The following is a 20,165-nucleotide window of genomic DNA, read 5'->3' as shown; positions in this document are numbered from 1 at the left end:
GAATTCATATCATATATGACCTACTAATCTGCAACTTGAAGTATGTAGTGCTTTTCAGGGTGTCAGCCTTTTCAAGTTGATTCACTTGAACGTGGAGTGAATCTACATTTCTACCTGTGCTCTGACATCTTGTTTCATGTTCCCAGGTGCTTGCAACATCCTTGCTTCTATACGGGAGGTCAGGTTATTTTTCGTATAACTCGCACACAGAAAGTCCTCTTCTGTCAGCTTTCATTGCTGCCCACTAAGAGGGTTGAGGGCTGGAGGTTTTAACTCATCATATGTTGGCTTTTTGTGAGGGAAGCAGGTCACACTGTGGGGAAGGAATGCTTACATAGTGAGTAAGCAGTAGATGCAGTGTTGTCACCTCTCTGGTATCCCAGGAAAAAGCACATCTGGGGTTGTACTGCTCCTCACTAAAAAGAGGAAATGCAGAGGCAGACTCTCTCAAGAGGAGTCTGTAATAAAGTAGAAGACAACAGGAGGAGCCAGGCATAGAAATAACAGTGATCTACAGGCATGGTCTAAAACCCCATCTAAACTCATTTTAATCCAAACACATTGACATATGCCTTAAAGGCTTCTTTGTGAAGTGGAAGTCCTATTCAACAGGGATATTTACAGTCAAAGTCAAATTTAGAGAGTAGAGAACATATGCACTCCATATGCCAGGCCTTCTATATTCCTCAATGCACCTCTATACTTCTTTCCCATTCCCATTCACTGTCTCTTCTAACGGCGTATTTGCTGTAGGTATAAAGACTAGAGAGTTAAAGCATATTTGAAATTCAATTGTGTGTTGAATATCCTGCAGTCTCATTTAGGCTTCCTTGCTGCAGAGCAGTACAGGCAACTTTTACCAATAGCATGAAATAAACAGGGGGTTGGTCATTGTTCTCCCAAAGCAGCTGCCACAATGACTTTTAGATGCTGTGCTGTTTCTGATAATTCTTTGCGGTCACTGTACGGCTAAATCTTTGTTTAACTTCTATCATAAAATACGAGTCATGAAGATTCTCTGATTTTCATTCCCCCAGATGATCAACAATGACTTATCCTGTAAAACATTCTGACTCAGCTAATTTGAAACACTCAGTTACAATTTTTAAGTGAGAAAAATGCTATAATGTATAAGCTTTCATACATCAAAGGATACATGTTCTAAATTAGAGCCCACTATTTTGTAAGACATTACGAACAACAATGTTTCACCCAGAACAGTCTTGAGGAATAAGCTTTTTGATATCAAGAGGTAGGGTTCAAGTATTAATATTCCATGTAATATTACTATTTATTTCTGCTGTTGGACCACTTTTTGCAAGTTCTAACATTAGCACTGAAGAGGAATATAAAAATGGTTACTCTTTAAACTCCTGGAAGATCAGCATGAACAAAAGCAAAATCGTTCCTTCAAGTGGACAGAGGAACAAAGAGAATTTTTTTCTAGTTTTCTTATCTGGTCCTGTGCAGCATCAATCAGGTGAGTTGAAATTGTTGGAATATTCAAGCTAAAATCAAAAACACTGACCACACAAGCACTCCTAATTTCATAAAATGAACCATGAGTTGAATTCTGCTAACTCACTGATACAAACGGATCTTCAGTTCACCTAGAAGTGTTGGTCTGCCTCAAATCCAGATTGTCAGTGTGGTTTTTGTTAGGAAATCCCACAGAGGTGATAGTTTGAATGACCTTCACGTCATGCAATGTGTGGGAACTGAAATAAAAACTTTGGAAATAAAGGACTCCAACATGATCAATGTGTTTTTCTAGAAGTGTTCTCCAATTTGTCTCTGATGGTTTCAGCAATTCCTGTCCTTCACACCTGTCCAAAACAACCGGCAGTGATTGTTGTCTAACTCCTATTTGTTTGACTCTTGGCTGAAGTTGCAATGTTGCCTCATGTCTGTTTTTCTACTTTATTTTTTCTTTTCGAATTTCAGACTTATCAACGAGTCTTTGAGGGACCAGTTGCTAGTTACCATACAGAAGACTTTCACATACACCCGAACCCAGGCACAGCATCTCTTCATTATCCTCATGGAGTGCATGAAGAAGAAGGAGCTGGTAGGTTCACACTTTCCTTAGAGGCAAAGAGAGAGCTCAATGCATTTTTTTGATGAAGTTTTTAAGGTCCCTGTTGAAGGATTTCACAAATCTGATCATTGTGATCCAGACTCTAAAAGGATATTATATCATGCTGATTTTTGTTTGCTTTAATCTATATTTCCTCATTTAAAGTGATTAATCCAACAGATCTGTTCCCTTTGGAACATTTCCTTTTCCCTTTACATTTCCTTTGACAGGACAAAATCCAGCTAGTAGAGTACGGATATTATTACGTTTCACTCATCCTCAGGCATATCATAATTAAAATTCTACCTCTTTCAACTACAGAAAACCTCAGAAGGAAGCATCTGTCACTGGGATCATATTTTAAAGATGCTGTAGAGTTGCACAAGTATCACTAGGGCTATTATTTATTATGGAGATGTGTGACAGGAAAAGAAAACAGCTTGTCTCCAAGGCTTCTATTCTGCAGTGGCAAGGCTATCCCTTTAATGCATGCTTATACTTTCTTAAGAACACAAGATCTTTCAACAATTTCTGGGAGCTCCATGAGGCTGTTTTTGCAGAAGCATTTTTGAAGTGAAATCATATTGTAAAAAAACTTAGGATTCAATTCCAGGGGAAGTTATTTCTTACAAACTCACTGAATAGACATGCTTCAATTTTGTAACTTAATCTTTCTTCTAAGCTTTGTTTTTGGTTCATATCACAGCTTCCTGGAATTCCAGGATGATGACAGTCTGCAACACTTTTTGTAGGATAACACTCAAGAGGAAAGAGGAAAGATTGACTCAGTTGTGTAACAGAAGTTTCATTTTCTGAAACTGTTTGAGTTTTTTGTGACTTCATTCTCTGCACTGCCTTTTAATTTTAGTTGGAAATATGGGCACACAGTAATTAATACCACTGGAGGGGAATGGGGAAAAATGGTTAGGAAGTGTTACAAAAAAAGTCTGCCTTTCTAGACAGAGCTTTGCAAAATAGAAGATATTTCTTTCTGTGGTTTAACTTGCCAAAAGCACAGTATTCTGTTCAGTAACTAGCAGTTCGTGCATCCATCAAAAAGTGGTCAGCCTTCCTCATGCATAACTAATCATTTACATGTACCACAATCACCTGGCATGTACCTTGGACAATGGCAGAGAGAGGATCCCAGGACAACTTTTCAGGAAAGACATGACAGCAGCATGCAGTTCCACTATGTCATTGCAATATAGATGGCTGATGGGACTGGGCAAACAGCAGTCCCTGCTACCTTCTTCCTCCCACAATCAGAATTCAAACTGTATAGCAGACTTTAAACACCCTTTAGCTATTCACAAGCAGTCAGTGCAGCCCATAAGGAATAGACTACTCATCCTTTCCCTAGGTGAACTACATGAAGATAGAGAGTTCTTTTTTCTTTCTTTTTCTTTTTTTTTTCCCCAAAAATCTCCTTTGCGTTAAAGACTGTCAGAAAAATATGATTGTCCTACAAAAATGCTTTTCCTATCCATTTATGATTGTCAAGATGTACCATGACCTCCATGGCACTTGAGTTTGCTTTACATGCATAGTACTTATGTGCCTCAGTCTACCTTAATGTTGAATTTGCTTTAGCATTTCTTATCAATGATTAGCAGAAAGAACCTCCTTAGGGAAACAGCATTAATTCTTTTATAGACATATAGGACCTATTTGTGAACCAGTGTTCTGCAGGCAAACTTAAAAACATACTTAATGATAGAAGATGGAAGAAAGGAATGAGGAAGGGAGGGAGAAAGAAAGGGAGAGCAAAAGGGAGGGAGCAAGGGAAGCAGGAAGGCAGGAAGGAGGAAAGGCAGGAAGACAGGAAGGAGGAAAGGCAGGAAGGCAGGAAGGTAGGAAGGAACGAAGAATAGAAAGTAGAGGCAGACATTGAATTATCAAGACTGGAAAAATGCAATTCTGGATTGTTCCAGACATCTAAATCCAGAACTTGTTGTCAGGCTTTGAACAAACTCTGCTACTGCAAAGTTAACTGTGAATTTTTTGCCTGCAGTATTCATACCAAGATTTTTATTCCAAGCAAAGCTGTGCACTTGGTAGACGTGTAACCTCTGTCACCACTGACATTCTTTACACACGTCTTGTCAAGAGCTATTAGCCAGGAGATGGTTTGCTCAAAATTAGGTGTTCTGAATTTGAATTTATACCAACCATATGTAAAGAGAATACATTAAAACAAGTGTTTCTCTCTGGTACCTCAGTTGTACTCAGAGTGTTAATTTTAACAGTGGTATGCTAGAAGGATTTTATATCTGAAATGTGGTTGCTAGGCTAATGGTGTCCTTTAAGACTCATAACCTTGCATATGAATGTAAAAGAAAGATGATACTAATAATGATGAAGATAGCATTACCAAAGGAGATGGATGACCTTGGAGATGTGAAGTACTCCTAGAAGTCAGTGGTGACTTCATTGGTTCTACAAAGCCAGATGTTTCATATTTCCACGTCTGTCCCAGCTCTTGTGCTTCCTCAGGCTCGACCATCTCATTTGGTTGTGCATAAGACCAAGCAATGTTTGATGAACTGACTTCTTCATTAGTCTGATCTCCGCTCTCCCTAAAGAAACAAATAGAAGGAAGATGCAAAAGATTGTCTCAGAGGGCTCAGCAGCAGCCAAATTGATCATGGCTATTTTCCCTACGTTCATGGTCAGTGTGCTTGATTGTCTGACTCTGTGGCTGCTGAATTCATAGGGAACAAAGTAGACAGTGCAGAAGAGGCTTGTCATATTACAGTGTGCAGCTAAACAATTAAGTGCAAACAAGGTACAGACAGGAAGATGCTCTTAAAGTAAAGTACATAAATACAGATGAATCATAAATATGAAGAGAGAAAATAAAATGCAAGTTAATCTCTGGAAAGGAACAAAACTATTTTTGAAATAATTTTTCCTACTCTACCTACTTAGAATGTGTAAAAAGACTGGCATCTCTTTTATAAATGTGACATAAGAGGGGTTGCCAGGGAAAAAGCATAATCATAACAACAATTACCCCCTTCACAGAACATCAGGTTTTTCAAGTTCTGACACTGTTTAAGAATGGTCTCTGAATTGTCTGCCCAAGGAGCATCATGATTATGATGTGCAATGTTCCATTTATTTGATAAAGTGTAATTTTGTTTTTTGAATAAAATCTGAGTACAAAACCTGGATGATAAGGTGAGGCCATAGCAGAGGAGAGATCTAAGTCTCTTAGGTTGGCAGGACAGAGCAAATTCCACTTCTCAATTTAATGAGTAGTTTTTATTAAATCATAAACTTAGCTGTGTTGATACTGCAAGCATCAGGCTTTATATTCAGAAATGTATTTGGACCAAGGTGCTTAATGAGGTCTATGGTATAAAAATCTATTTAAAATGAAGTAGACTATACAGATCTGTATATATAACTGTAGATTACAAGGGTAGGAGAGTGTTTTGTATGTAAGTTATGCAGATTCTCTACTGTCACATTTCCATAGAATTCTTAAAAAAAGTTTATGCCAAGAAGTTCCTAAAATAGAAGCATGAAGGCTCACCAAAGCTAAATGGGCAGGAGGCAGTACTGTAAAGTCCAGCCCACACTTTTTTTGAAAAAGCACCATGAACATTTTTCTACATGTTCCCATCTCCTGCCTGCAGCTCATGAGAAGCTAAAGCAGCCCATTTGATGATAACTTGCCTGCCACTAAAAAAAAAAAAAAAAAAAAGGAGGGGAGGCAGAATTTAAGAAAAGAAAGAAGAATTTTTTGCTTAGGACATTTGCATTCCATATCAATTTGTGCAAAGCAACAATAAGATTGAATTCCATAAATTTAAATTCCATAAATTTAAAAAAAAAAAAAAGATAAGTAGAATGAGACAGTCTTCAACGGTGTTTTTTGATCTTCTATCCTATTGTGGTTACCTTGCTGATCTCAGAATACAAAGAGCAGTTGAGGGCACTGCCTGAGGACTCAGTCTGCAAGGACATTTCTCGCTGGAGCCCCAGCTCAGCCCGAGACAAGTGGCAGCGAGGAAGGGAATCCCTCAGATAGCGGGCTAGGAGAGTTCACTTCAGAGAGTCCCTGAAAACACGTTGTGTTGGGTAATAGTTCAGAAGTCTGTTTCCAGTTGTGCAAAGGAGTATTTATTTCAGTCTCAGTAAATAAATTAACCTCATTATTTTCCCTTAAAGAAAGTAATTCCGGTGTTTGAGTTCTCTGACAAATACAGGTTGCTCCATTCTTTTACAAGTACTTAATCATTTTGCAGCTTAGACTGGCATGTTGCTGGAGTGCTTTGTTCACAAGTCACAATGTGAATTTCTCAGAAGCCAGAACGTGCTTTCCAACAAGCTGCATGGGTCTATCTGTGGAGCTTCACTGGGCAGGCTCTGGAAAGACCATTTTGGCAAGCCAGAAAGGTCCATGTCCCTGAGAACAACCACATTTGTTGCAGTGAGATACATTTATCATAAAACTAATGCTTCCAAAATAGTGCTTTGGGAGTGAATAGACCTAATCTTATAACCATTTAATAGAAAAGCCATTTGCTGTGAATCAGGTTATGTCCAATCTTAGTGCCTTAGTAATCAAAAAATGGCACATTAACACCAGTGGTAAAGACTGTGTACCGCCTGCTGGTTAAGTTTGTTTTCTTATTACTACCATGATCATTTTCTGCTAAATTTGTTTCCTTGAATATTTGAAGGTTCAGTTACTACATTAAGCAAACTGATAGTGTCATTGCCTACCACTCCATTACAAAAAGGGTTTGCAGAATGAGGAGTGTATGGATGGTGGGCATAGGTTTGTGTGCATCCGTGAATTCCTGGAACTCATTTCCACATAGAAGCAACAGACACAATTTAATTAGTTTCTTGCTAAAAGACAAACAATGAAATCCCATCTCTATCTTATGTCAGCAAGTAATGGATATTTCTTACTTGCCTCTCCTTTTCTCTGTTATTCTGTGACAAATGGTGACAAACATAATGGCAGCTTGGGGATAGCGTAAACCTTACTTCTACTTTGTGTTGCTGAGTGTATATACATGGTAATAGGTCATTCCAGATGACTTCATGACTAACTTGCAACTCTGTTGCTGTCAGATTAAACAAAACAGGTGTCATGCTGAAGTAGCTGGGTGCATTGAGCTGAGATCAGGACAACCTGCACCGTGAAGGTGGTTGCTATTGATTGTGTTTTTCTTTCAAACAGAGATGGATCAAAATTGTCCAGAAATACACAGTGCGTGAGCAGGCTGTGTTGCAAGGCTAACATTCATACTCCAATATTATCTTAGTAATTCAGGGCTTTGACTCAGCTTATTGGTTGCTTACGAAAAGTACTGAGAAGCTGTTGAGTGACTTAGCAGTTTCTTTTCTATTTGGACTACGAATAAGACCTATTCGTCTTCGGTGGTTTCAGTTTTTTCTAACAGAAAAGGCAGGAGCAAACCTGTCCGTGTTTCTGGAAGAGTTTATACTGGGAAGAGCTTGACTTGATCATATACTGGCTGCAAACAATATTGGGCTTTTCAGCTGGATATGCAGGCTCAGTGAATTTGTATGCTAATTGAACACCATCTGCAACTGTTTATTAGCATACACATAGATATGTTCTGAATTAAATATTAGCTAAATCAAATGGACTTTTAAGAATTTACCAGCATATTGTCACTTCATTTCTTTGGCCCTTCCCAAAGGTTAAAAAGTTCATTCAGATCCATTTTTTTAAAGAAATTTGGCTTCAAAAGCAAATAAATTATTTCAGCTAAGATTTTTTAATGCTGATGGAATCTTTTTTATAGAGGAGGCAGAAGAGGGCTTGGTGACTTCTCAAACAGTAGAAATCAACTGTAGTTCCAGCAGGATTATAGTTGCTATGAACAGCATGTAATCTGGCAGTAGAGATCTGGAGCAGGAAAGCATCATGTAACTACTGGCCTGCTGGTTGCTGAAACAACTCTTGTCTCTCCCATGGAAACACCCTGTGAGATTTCCAGCGTAAGGTGTACTCATGCTTACTAGTTCTCTGCATCCAAATGGAGGTGCCAGTCCTCTTCAGCAGTGACTGTAGCAAGTCTCCTAATTTTGATGAAGCTTAAATCTCCTATCCAGTCAGTGCAAATCAATAGCATTAGTCTAGTACGTAGACCCTACCTCTGTAGGTAAGTGTTAAGTTTATGATTACAGGGTAGTTTTAAATTCTGCAAACCTAATTTGATTTCTTTTTTGCGAAAGAGATAAAACCATATTTTGTTTTTTCAGCTGCCAAGAAGTCAGATGACGTTAGCTGAGCTTTGCCATTGACTCCACAGAGAATGAAATCTAGTCCTCGGACTGGGTTTTTTGTTTCAGTAGTTCAGAGAACAAGTTCCACAAGCAAAGCAGCTATATACATAAAAAAAAAAAAAAAAAAAAAAAAGTAAAAGAAAAAGAAAAAAGACAAAGACAACGGCAGCTGTTGTATTACACTGAAGTCTTGAAAAGCTTTTTGTCCCTCCAGCTGCTTTTCAACTGCTGTCAGATGAGGTAGGGCTTCTGCTAACAGAAAGCAGAATGTCAGACCTACGGTTGAAGCAGAAGTGTGCAATTTAGGCAGTTATTTGGTCCACCCTGAACCTCTGCTGTGCCATCTTTGGCACAAGTCTGCAAAGACCAATATTCCTTTTGTGCTTACATTCAATAAGTAGACATTTTCTGTTTTGTTTGGTGCATACTGACTGCACGATTATCACAGATGGAGTCACCTAGTAGATACTAATGCAACTTACTGAAAATCTCTTATCTTCCTACGTATTCTGTGATTAAAATTGCAGCTACAGAAATTAAATTTAGAGTGTTTCTTTTCCCTCTAAAAATATAAGCTTGTGAAAATATCCATTACCCCATTTACACTATTAACAAGTAATTCTGGGAAATGCACACTGAATAATTATACAGCTCTGTCAATTGACCCAGTAATGAAAGGGAAGGCAAAACAGTACTGTGTGACACAGCAATTTCCACATTAGATAATATAGACCAATTTTTGCAATCAGGGAATTGGAAGGGTTCAATGCAGTTTATAAACTCCACAATACCGTTCAGAAACCTTTCTTACTCCCTGGCTCTGTTGTGTCTGGGGAATTGTAATTTCTTTTACCTTTCTTAGAAAATATATTTACTTTTTCTGTTGTTTCAGATGGGGCGTGGAGACCCATTCATTACTGTTATAATATGTTAGTCATAAATGAGGAGCTCACTGTATGAGATGCAGGATCTGTGTAGATACAGGAGTAACTGCAAATTTACTGTCCTATAGGAATCTCTTACACTAAGTGAGCTGCCTTTTCCAAGTATTACCTACTTAGTCTCACCAGCAAACCAACTAGGAAACTAATGGTTTGTGGCTATTTTTGCTGCTTGGTTTCTGTGTGCTATCACGATGTTGTTGTCAACCTAAATACAGAGTAGACGTACGCCCTGCATCATCTATACCAAAGCAACCTGGGCATCCAAGTACTGTCAGACTATTTGAAAATATGTTGCAAAGCAAAAGTAGGAATTGAATTTTAAGATGGAGCAAGAGTCCCCAACTTTACTAACGTTGCCACTCAACCAACTTACCATACTTCTTTCTAAGGTCAGCATTTTCAGTTCAGATTAGAAGACATATGCATGCATATAAGTCCTGCAGACAACATTGTTTAGGGCAATGACTTGCAAGACATAATTTTTCACTATATACTGCAGTGGGAATGACCAAACTGAATTCTTCTTCTCTTAAAATAACAGAATATTAGGCCTATCAATCTCAGTGATGAGCTTTTTATATCACTTGTGGCTTTTTTATTAAACTTTGCCTTGAAAAACAATTCCGTTTTACATTGCTTAGTATCTGTGAGCAAGAGATGGGTTACAGTTAAATTATCTCACTAAAAGCCCAGAATGACGTTAGCCTACTTAGCTGTTTTTTACAGAAATTGTTAGTTTAGCAGGAGATCAGAGACATTGCAGATCCAAGGTTAGATGCCAAAAAGGAACCTATTTATTCAAGAGTAAAACTGTCTAAGACCGTGATTGTCTGCCAGTTCTTAGTTTCCCAGAATGAGCTAATAGGACTTGTGGGTTGACACCCACCCACATAAAGACCAGAGATAATTGAGACTCTAAATACAAAACAAATCTCAAATGGTATGTACACGGGTCTTACTCAGAAGGTCAGACACACATAGACAGAAGTTGACTCTAACACCTCCAGCCCGTGGCATGGGTGCCTGTTATACGTCAGAAGAAGAGTGCTCTGTGGGAGAAATACCCATTTCATGGGGTTACATGGCAGCTAACATCTCCTTTAAAAGCATTTTATTCAGGCATCTCCTCGGTATGTGCTGGAACCCGTGAATGATTCTTATATCATTAGTGAATCCATGTTTGTGGATAATAGCCGCTTTGGGACCAGTGGGGTTAATAAACTCCTGTATCCTAGGTTTCAGTTGGTCTTAACTCCTATTACTTGGGATTCAAATGTCAGAGCCTTCATTGTTTTATTCACTGTACTATTCATGTTCCTTTCTACCTATTTAAGTCCACATTTCTTTCCCGAATCAGGTTGATGGAAGAGCTCGGATTACACCAATGTTTGAATCACCCAAAACCATTTCTCCCTTTGTGTCTGTTCTTAACCAGTCCCAATACTGCAATTCTACATGGAAACACATCTGTGTTTATTATCACAGTCTGTTGATGTGCATAGCATAGTGATTTAAAGGACAATGTCTAAATTCTATTCCTCTGCTCTTATACTTTGTGACTTACAATTTATATTTACTCATGTTTCTTCAACTTTAAAATCACAGACTGGTATTTCACTGCCTGAATAGAGTCATAAATGGCCTAATGTAACAAGAGCGTGAAATCTGTTGTATAAGGAAAAGGATTGTTTCCAATGTTTTTACTGCCAAAACTTTTTTTGGTCATTTATTCCACCGGAAAATATGCATATTCCATTCCACAATGTTGACAGTGCTGAAGGCTTAAAAAGTATGTGCACATTATAAAATATAAACTTTTTTACATGGGACAGAGCTGTGAGATTTCCATAGCCTTTTCTCTTCTGTCATTAAGGGGTTGACACAGCTGTCTCTGGAATGAAAGCTACCAATTATGGGGGAAGTCAAACATTTACAGTAATTTCTGCCAAATGATTTTCTGTGCACCTAGATGGCTCCTCAATTGCGGAATTGCTGCCTTTCTTATAAGGACTGATTTTTCTGTTTGCTCCTTGTTCCTTACCAGACAATGAGTCTATGGTAAATTATTGGATCAAAGAAAAATTTGACGCGTTGCAGTGCTGCCACAACACAGAAGGAGGTTTAAAATTTAAAAATTTTACAACCAACATTCAAACTTCTCCCCTCATATCTGCTCCCTCTTATTTCCTCATTTGGAATTCTCTTTTCTATTCCTCAGACCACTTAATTTAGGTTTTCCCTAAACATAATTCTCTCTAATCTTTCTATTCCTGAATTTCCTCTTATTCGGCCATTCCCTTTCTTCTGCAGTATTATCCATTGACTCACCTGATGACTTTCATCTTTGTTATTCTTCCACATCAAGCAGCTTTTCCCCTGAGTTAAACAGGATTATTCATTGCAAGAAAAAAGGAAATGCTTTCCCCTCTTATCAGAACCATTTTGAGGCTTTGCATAACTGACCTCTTTTAATGTTTTATTTTATCAAACTCTCATTTTTCTTTTCAGGGTAATTTTCCTCTGAAATATTCAGGTAGGCCTAGCTAAATTATAAACGTCAACATGTACTCTGGAAGGAATTGCCTATTTTGCTGAACCAACCCTTGCTCTCAAACAGGAGAGTTTCTGGTTGTATTTGCAATTGCATCTGCTTTTTTGTGGGAAAGAGAGATGTTTTTTTCTGACTTATATAACCAAGATGCATACAAACTATTTGTGTGTTTGTCAGACGTGAGATTTAAAGACATTCAAAAATTTTCTGGAGATAGCAGAAAAAAAAATCACTTTGAATGAATTTTAAATCACTGTGTATTTTCTCCTCATGTCATAGTGAAATGATGGTGAGAAACAACTCCGTCTCTAAAAGCATGGATAATATTTGCAGCATTCTTAAGATGCCATGAGTACAGTATGTAAAGAGAGCACTCTTGGCTGCTTTGTCTGCTCTCATCACTGCTACCCTGTTTTTTTCCTCTGTCTTCAGCTATCTGTTGCCTGGTCAGCAGGCACTGTCAATCTGAGGTGTAGAGAATGATTTTTCTTCTTCATTTAGTCTCCTTCATGACAGAGGGTAAAACACCTTTCTGTGCAGGTGTGCACTGCATTCTCCCTGCTGATTTGGCGGTGTTTCCTCTCTCTCCAAACAAATACAAGCTAAAAATCTGAATATATTTCAGCTCACTCTTCATACTCTGAAGTGGTTGAGGTTAACCCTACTGTAAAAAAAGACATGTTCACATGTAATAGAATAATTTAGAAATACTAAGTACGGCCTGGTGCTGCATAGCTATTCCAATTCAATCTTGGGCTCTTATACTGGCCTTGAATAGAAGAAGCTCTTCCACCTCTGTGGAGCTTTCAGAATAAGTCCTAGAAAAAAAGTGGTGTGGTGGGGGGAAAGGACTCACTTTTTGGTTAGAAAAGACATTAAAAGGGGAACTGAATATGCTGGTAGTTGAGAAAAATTTTTATGTCCTGTGATTAATTTCACCAAATGCTGTTTTAAACTATTTCAAAACAGTTTTTTACATTAATTCTCATCCTATGACCTGGCAAATTTGAGTTAATGATGACTGTGGCTGCTGACCCTACCTATTGCTCTGGCTTCTCATTCTAGGCGTAAAATCAACTTTGTCCATGTAGAGTACAAACCTGTTCGCAGTGTAGCAGCTCATATTGATGAAGGTTTATCATTCATACATTCAGCTAGGCCTGAATATAGCAAACTGTGACACAGCTATGCTGGCTTAGAGAGGACTCTATAAAGTAAAACAAACAAATTTTTGTGTCAAGGAATTTCCGATAGGTCTCTATGACTTGCTCATCAGGGCCCTAGAACTGCTTCTGCCTGTCTTCTGCACAAGTCCTGCCCTCTCTACACACAATAGGTCTGCTTCACCCACATTAGTAAAGGACAGAAATGTGAACAGTTATTGAGGAACAGGGCAGAACAAGTTGTAAGAATTCAGAAATTTATGATTAGAGCCTATTACAACCTATTACAACCTGCTCCTTCTCTTCCTAAGTATCCCAGTGCTCCTGCCACTTCAGGGTTTGTCTCATCTATGATTTCATTTGCTTTCTGTTTGACCACTTCTTCCCTCCTCAGCATCTATTTGACATATCCTCTTCTCAGCTGGTGCTTTGATTTGGCAGCTGCCATTAAGAAGACCACATGAACACATCTGCATATGGGCAGCTGTGATTTGTATTTCTAAGGTAACCCTGTATTTACATGCACACAGAACTTCGGAAATCCTAAGTGGCAGTGTAATACCTGTGTCTCTCAGTAGGTGAATAATTTGTGAAAGTCTGTTTGGTATTCACTGCTCTTATGTAAGACAGTATTACGTGACTTTGCCTATAGAACTACAACACAGTATCAAGTGTGAAGGCAGGAAAACAACAGAATATACCACATTAGGTTAAACTGACCCTGCTGAGCCAGAAACTATGTAGAGGAAAGAGAAATGGATAGAAAAAGTAATCTGTCGAACAAGCATGAAGCTGGTGCTAAACAGAAAACAGAGCTGGTTTAAAATGAGTGCTTTTGATAGAGTCTAAGATCACATAATCTCTTCCCCCAGCTCCCCCCCCAGCCTTGCTTTCTACCCCACTGCTTTTTTTTTTTCTCCATCTCTTTGATTTTTTACTTGCTTTCTATCTGCCCTGCCTGAAAATTAGGTTTCTACCCTGCTGGACTGTAATTATTGCTGGCAAGTATCACAGTGTACTGCGATCATTGTGCTTGCAGAGAAGATCTGGTTTGGCTTAGTGATTTCCTAGCACGTTTTCCTAGGAAGAATTAGGACACAGCTAGGTTTTCTTCCTGGAAGTTAATCCACTTCACATTAAGATACTTCAGTAAAATCTGCAATGAGGTAGAGGGCGGACCTTTCCAGTTTGGCTTTTTTTTTTTTTTGTCTTTTCCTGCTTTTAAGGGCCAACCTCATGCATTTCACTGAGGCAGGTTTTGTGGAGGCAAATGAGAGGTAGCCTTGTGACACAAGGGCTTGACTGGTGGGTCCCAACCACCTCCTCCTGAGAGGAGCCCAGCAGAGCTGGTGGTCCTTGCCCAGCTACCCCCAGAACTGGAAACAGCTGCTATCTACTGTAATTTGTAAGTAGATCACTATGGGCATATCAAAAGAAATCCAAACATTAAAGTTACATTTAGCAAGAACCTGGATGCCTGTTAACACTGTTTTTGCAGCTTGTTGGTGCAACCTTTTTTGGTGACTTAGAAGCATTGTTGCTTGTCTGTTTCAGGTGTGTTTTCATCTGAAGATTTAACTCTTTCTTCAGTGCGCTGCAATACAGTTTTGTATTTGTAAGGGATGTTAACATCAGCTTCTATTACATTTGTAAAGAGAAGAAAAATATGTTAAAAAAAAAGCTTGCTACTAGAAATCACAGTTGTTCACTAAGGTGCCTCAGACAATTACCTGAAAAAGTCATTTCAAGCCAATAAATAGCGTGGACACTGAGGAAAGAAAGGAGGAAATTGAAAAAAAGACCAACCCCAAAATACCCAAGGTGGTGGCAGAGGAACAGAAATTAAAATAATTGTGTTTAACATCAACAATTGAAACTACCAGCTACATGGAAGCAATAATGTGGCCCAAATCCCTGGGAGAAAAAAGAGGACTTGATTTTTGGATTGTTTTCCTGTTTGAACATAAATTGCTTTTCGGCTCAAAAGAAACAGCTGAATAGGGTAAATGGTGTTTTTTCTCGCTAACACAATTTCATCATGCTCAGAAAAATAGAAAACCATTTTATAGGTACAGTTGAATAAGATCAGCATAAAGAAAATTTCTCAGTTTAAACTAATCTTCCCTTTTTCACAGCAACGCAAAAGAATGGCTAGTGGTCTAGTCTGACTAATGCTGCAACTCTTACCCCTTGTTTTCTTTTCGCAGGGTAAGCAAGTCTTAAGCATGTATTGCTTTTTAACCCCGAATTCTTGGGGTTTATTTTTTTATAATTAAATACCCTGGATTTCATATAAACAGCTTGCTAGGTTGTTTTTCCTTTTACTTTTTCACTAAAGTTGTACAGAGGCTAGGACTCAACAACAAACTTAAGCAGGACTACAATAGGTCTTTTTAAAGAATGGCTCTTAGGCACTGTGTCATCTTTTCATTTAAAGAAGAAAGGCTTTCTTTTTTCCTTAGTAATGAGTTATTAAGTGGGTTTCTAAGTCTTCATTTTACTATTATTTTTGCATCTCAGTGGCAAACATTCAACCAACAAGAGGTAGCTGGGAACAGAGTTTAGTGACCCAGACATTTTCCTTTAGCACAGCAGTTTTATGTACATTAGTGCAGTAACATCTGTAGCCCATACTAACAGGGCTCTAGTCGACGTCCTATTTTAACAACACCAATGTGTTGTTTCTCAGTTCTCTGCAGTGATTTACTCACCAGAGTGCCTGTAAATGGCAACCAGCAAGATGTCAGATACATTAATGACTCTTGAAACTAGATGAGTATATTGCAAACATAACATTCTTACCTGTTAATTGGGGAAAAAGAAATCACCAGAAGAACAGGTCTCCAGCAAGGCAGACAGATAAGTTTTTTGAGACCTAGAGATATTGAACAATTCTAAATATAAAATCTGCATAAATACTTTAGGATATGTCCTTATTTCCTCACACCTCTGACTACAAAAATTAAAGGATGCTGGAGAAACTACAAAGGCTGTATAAGTAAAGAGGTAAATCCACGTTGTAGAAGCAATTGCTGTCTCCTCATAACTGTACTCACAAAATGCAGAAACAAAATTCATGCTTTCTTTCTGGAAAGGTCAAGATTGTCTATAGCACAAGGCACTAGGATCTCATCCAACAACAATTTGTATGTTTTTCTGCCTCTCTCAGTGTTTTACAAAGCTTGTTTATTTTCTCTTTTTATCCACGTTTAAATGTGACAGGAAAAAACAAAGGGGCAGCTTTTGGGGATGCATTTCCAATAGAAGTTGTGAGAAAAGGCAGGGGAACGTGCAGCCCTCTTCGTTAATGAATCATTCAGGCATGCCAGCAACCTAATATAAAGCTGTATTGGATAAGCAATACAGGTCTGCTCAAGATGCTCGGGGTTCCTCACAGGTTGCTAATCTGAGATTCAAAACATAGCAGCGATATTCCTCCAGTCCCGCTGCCTTGTCCCTGGATCATAAATAGTTACTGAAGGAGTACAAAAGCTGCAGCTACGTGGTTTAATAATAATCTGGCTTTGCCAGGTAAAGTAGAAGTGATGATGGTACAAGTGTTTCAGCAGCCAGCATGCTGTAGCTTTAAGCCTCACCTTCCTAAATTCATTCTGCAGAGCCATGAGTGCTGAAATACTTTCCTTTAGCCACTTAAAATCAAATGTCACTATACTCAAATACCTCTGACATCCAATAGTGAAAGCAAGCAACACATCTGGCAAAGATAAAAGGCAAACAAGTTATACCTGAAGAATGCTGCAGATCAGGACTAAGATTTTATCAACAGAGATAAAGATTTTATCAACAGTGTGACAAAGTTGGCTCTTCACCTAATTACAGTGCAGTCCTATCTTAAATCCTCCACTTTCTGAATAAACAAAAACATTGGTCAAGATTTAGGGCAATAGTGGAAAGAAGAAATAATCAGTCTTCCCAAAACCATGGGAAACCGTGACAGGGCAAAGACATGCCTACGAGGTCCAGATTGATGAAAAGCTGTTTCACCAGGTTGGGGGGCAACAGTTCAAAGCATGACTAGTTTCTCAAAAAACCCTGCATGAGTAATAGTAGTAAGGTGCTGCAGGTTGTCCAAAATCATCTTCAGGACCTGTGACAGGAGAGTGTTGCAGAAGAAGAGTCAGAGATCACTCAGACAAACCTGATCTAGTAACTGTTTGAGTAAGGAATTGAGTTCTAATCAATAGGTATGTAAAATGTTTAATAAGTGCAAATGGATTGGCGGTCAATATCCTACTATATACTACACTTAACGTTAGTATGGGATACTTAGATTATCGCATAAGCTTACTATAGGTATCTTAAGAGTTACATGCATGCAAAAAATGTCACTTACCAACCCATCGATGCCTGGTGTCAGGTGAGGGATAAGGGATCTCTCAGCCTCGAGGGGTAACCTTGTGAGGTGTCCCTGCTCAAGGGGAGATCGCTGCCACACAGCCAGCTGCTATGGAGGGAGAACTCAATGGGCCCTAATGGCTGCAGATATTTATAGTAGTCAGCAGTATTGATTTGTAGTCAGTTTTTCTGCTGTGTTAATGCAGTTTCAGCCACTTATCAGCCAAACCGTTTTTTTGGGGTTTGGTGCTTAGTTCTCACTGATAGCCTCACAAAATAGGATAAACTTTGATTGGGCCTGCTTGCTGAGCATCTGCCTGGACCAAAGTTCAGTGAGTTCAAACAGGAGGAGTGCATCCACCACAGAGAGAAAACAGCTACGGATAGTTACAGTTAAGCTAAACCATAAGGAGAGACTGAGCACATCTGTTTACCATCCTAAAAGATTTTGTGCCTTCAGAACAGGCAAAAGTCCACGGTATCAGCAGAGTCTTTGAGCTACTAAATTCACAGTGTTTTGAAATGAAGTATCATGATATTTTGCCTTGGTTCTGTCTAAAATTCTAGTTCAGTCTTGGGCATGACCCGCAAAATGAAAATAATTCTGGTATGAGTCTGAGCACTCTTTCCATTTCCATCTTTTTTCCCAATTATTTATCTTCTTTTTCTTTATTTTACTACTTGAATTACACTAGACCTCTTAAAAATAATAATAAAGTAACAGTTACTGTGGAAAGACAGCCTTTTTATTCTAACGTAACTAAATTACATAGTTCTCGTTTATTTTTAATACAGCAGCAATTTGTTCTGCTGAAGTGGGTTTATTTTTCTGAGGCATGCTGGGAAGAGGGATGAAAGAGAAGCTGGAAATTTAGGGTTATATGTGATCCAATACATGCAAAGTGTTTCCCTTAGTTTTCCTGCGGTGATAAGATCTTGCAATTGATATGATGCCTTTTAATTAAACTGGGAGTGCACTGAGCATGTGTTTAGTTTGAGATGTACTTTGTTCTTCTGCTGAACTCCTGTTGTTCAGTATTTTCAGTCCCTGATGTGCAGACTGCTTCACCTTTGGCCTTAAAGAAGGAGAAGGGCATTTTGCCATGTGGTGGTGCCACCAAGCACAGTGATGCAAACAAGACATTCCCAGCATCAGCTGATCTGCTTGCCAGGCTGTCACCCTTCCCTTCAGTGCTACGGAGATGCCTGTTGCTGCAAAAATTGTGTAGGAAATTGCAAAGCGTTGTGAGGATGTTATGATCAGACTGGTATATGACAACACTGTATTCACCCACTTACTGTCAGCATCTGCCGGAGCTGCCCATGAGAAGGGAGGTGTTCCTCTTTCCCACTGGGTAAGAGAGGAAGGCTTTCTCTTCCTTCTGCCTTCTGACCCGCCTGCCTGGCTGCTAACCTCTATGGCACAGTTCATCACCTGTGGCATGGGAAGCGCATCATGAGCATGTACAGTCTCATCAGCTCACATTTTTATTGTGTTTTGAGATGAGACATAAGTAGAAATGTGTATTTCCACCCACATTACCTGTGCTCTACAGGTCAGAGGAGCAGACAGGGGATAAACATCAAGTGGTTTGCCAGAAACATCTGTAGATTCCAGGGGTAGAGAGAAAATAGATCATTAAATATCATTTGCAGTATTTATGCTTTGTCTCAGGAACACTTTGAAGGGTCAAATTAAGTTTAATTTGAAAACAGTCTACTTTAACTGGGGAGGACACCTAACATAAATGCTTTCTCACATTAATCGTTTTAGGCATCATCTAAATCAATTGACTAATCGAGCTAAGCCTGGTTCCTATTACTTCATCCAGTTTGCTTTTTCAGTCTCTAACATGCTGTACTACTGTCACCGATGCCAAAGTCTCCTACCTCCCTTTGAACCCCCTGGAGCGCTAGGGTCAAGTGAGGGTAGAATAGGTGCTACAGGAGGGCTACACTGGATTTCTTGGGGTACACTCTGCAGGGCTATTTCAGCTGGCAAACTGAAGCTTGTCACCAAAGTGTTGTCTCAGCCTTGACCACTTTATATATCTCCTTTCCCCATCAGAGTACACTGTTCTTTGTGCTCTGATGTTTGCTGATTTCTATCCCAGACGTTGCTGCAGTTCAGGGTGCAGTATGGGTAGGAATCTAGGAATGTGGGGACATTATATGCTGCTGGATATGAGTGTAAAATATGTTTATACAATTCCTAATTAAAGGTATCACTTAATTAAAAAAAAAAAATGATGCAGTCTGTACTGGCAAAAGGAAAAACAGGTAACAGGTATTTAGATCAAAATGATGACATAGGTTCCATTAGTAAAGGAAAGGCACTAATAAAAAGCTGCAGTCTCAGTTGCTTCACAAGAAGCAGAGGCCCAAGAGCAGCTATTGCCATGGCAACAAAAGGAGCAAGGGGATTTACACGTCTATATATTCCCGTGCAGCCTTAACCAAGGGTGAAACTGGCTTGAAAGAGCAGCCCCACTATATTCATTCTTATTCTTTAATAATTGTGTATCTCACCTCACCGCCTCAAAGTTTATATCTTATAGTGGTAGGTAACTGACCACCCATGGCTAAAGATGTCTCTGGACCTGTTAGAAGCCTAATTCTTAGATTATTTATCTAACTTTCTGCTATATAAAATCATGAGGTTGAATAGGTTGCTAATTGCAGTTGAAAATATTTATTCAATGCCATATGCCATAAATTAGGTCCACAACCTATAATACACCTAATTCCTCCTAGTACTGTATGGGAACACTAAACCTAATGTTACTCTAATACAA

The 20,165-nt window shown here is 38.9% G+C and overlaps 1 protein-coding gene across 1 annotated transcript in view; it reads left to right on the top strand.

The window, feature by feature from the left end:
• Positions 1-20,165, top strand: part of TRPM3 (transient receptor potential cation channel subfamily M member 3) — a 147,390-nt gene that overhangs the window by 59,887 nt on the left and 67,338 nt on the right. The window contains exon 6 of the mRNA XM_075136187.1: positions 1,945-2,068. Within this exon, the coding sequence (XP_074992288.1) occupies positions 1,945-2,068 (124 nt within the window). The remainder of the gene's footprint in view (positions 1-1,944; positions 2,069-20,165) is intronic.

Source organism: Calonectris borealis, chromosome Z (assembly GCF_964195595.1).
Source record: "Calonectris borealis chromosome Z, bCalBor7.hap1.2, whole genome shotgun sequence".
Classification (NCBI taxonomy): Eukaryota; Metazoa; Chordata; class Aves; order Procellariiformes; family Procellariidae; genus Calonectris; species Calonectris borealis.
This window is presented reverse-complemented; position numbering and strand designations above follow the sequence as displayed.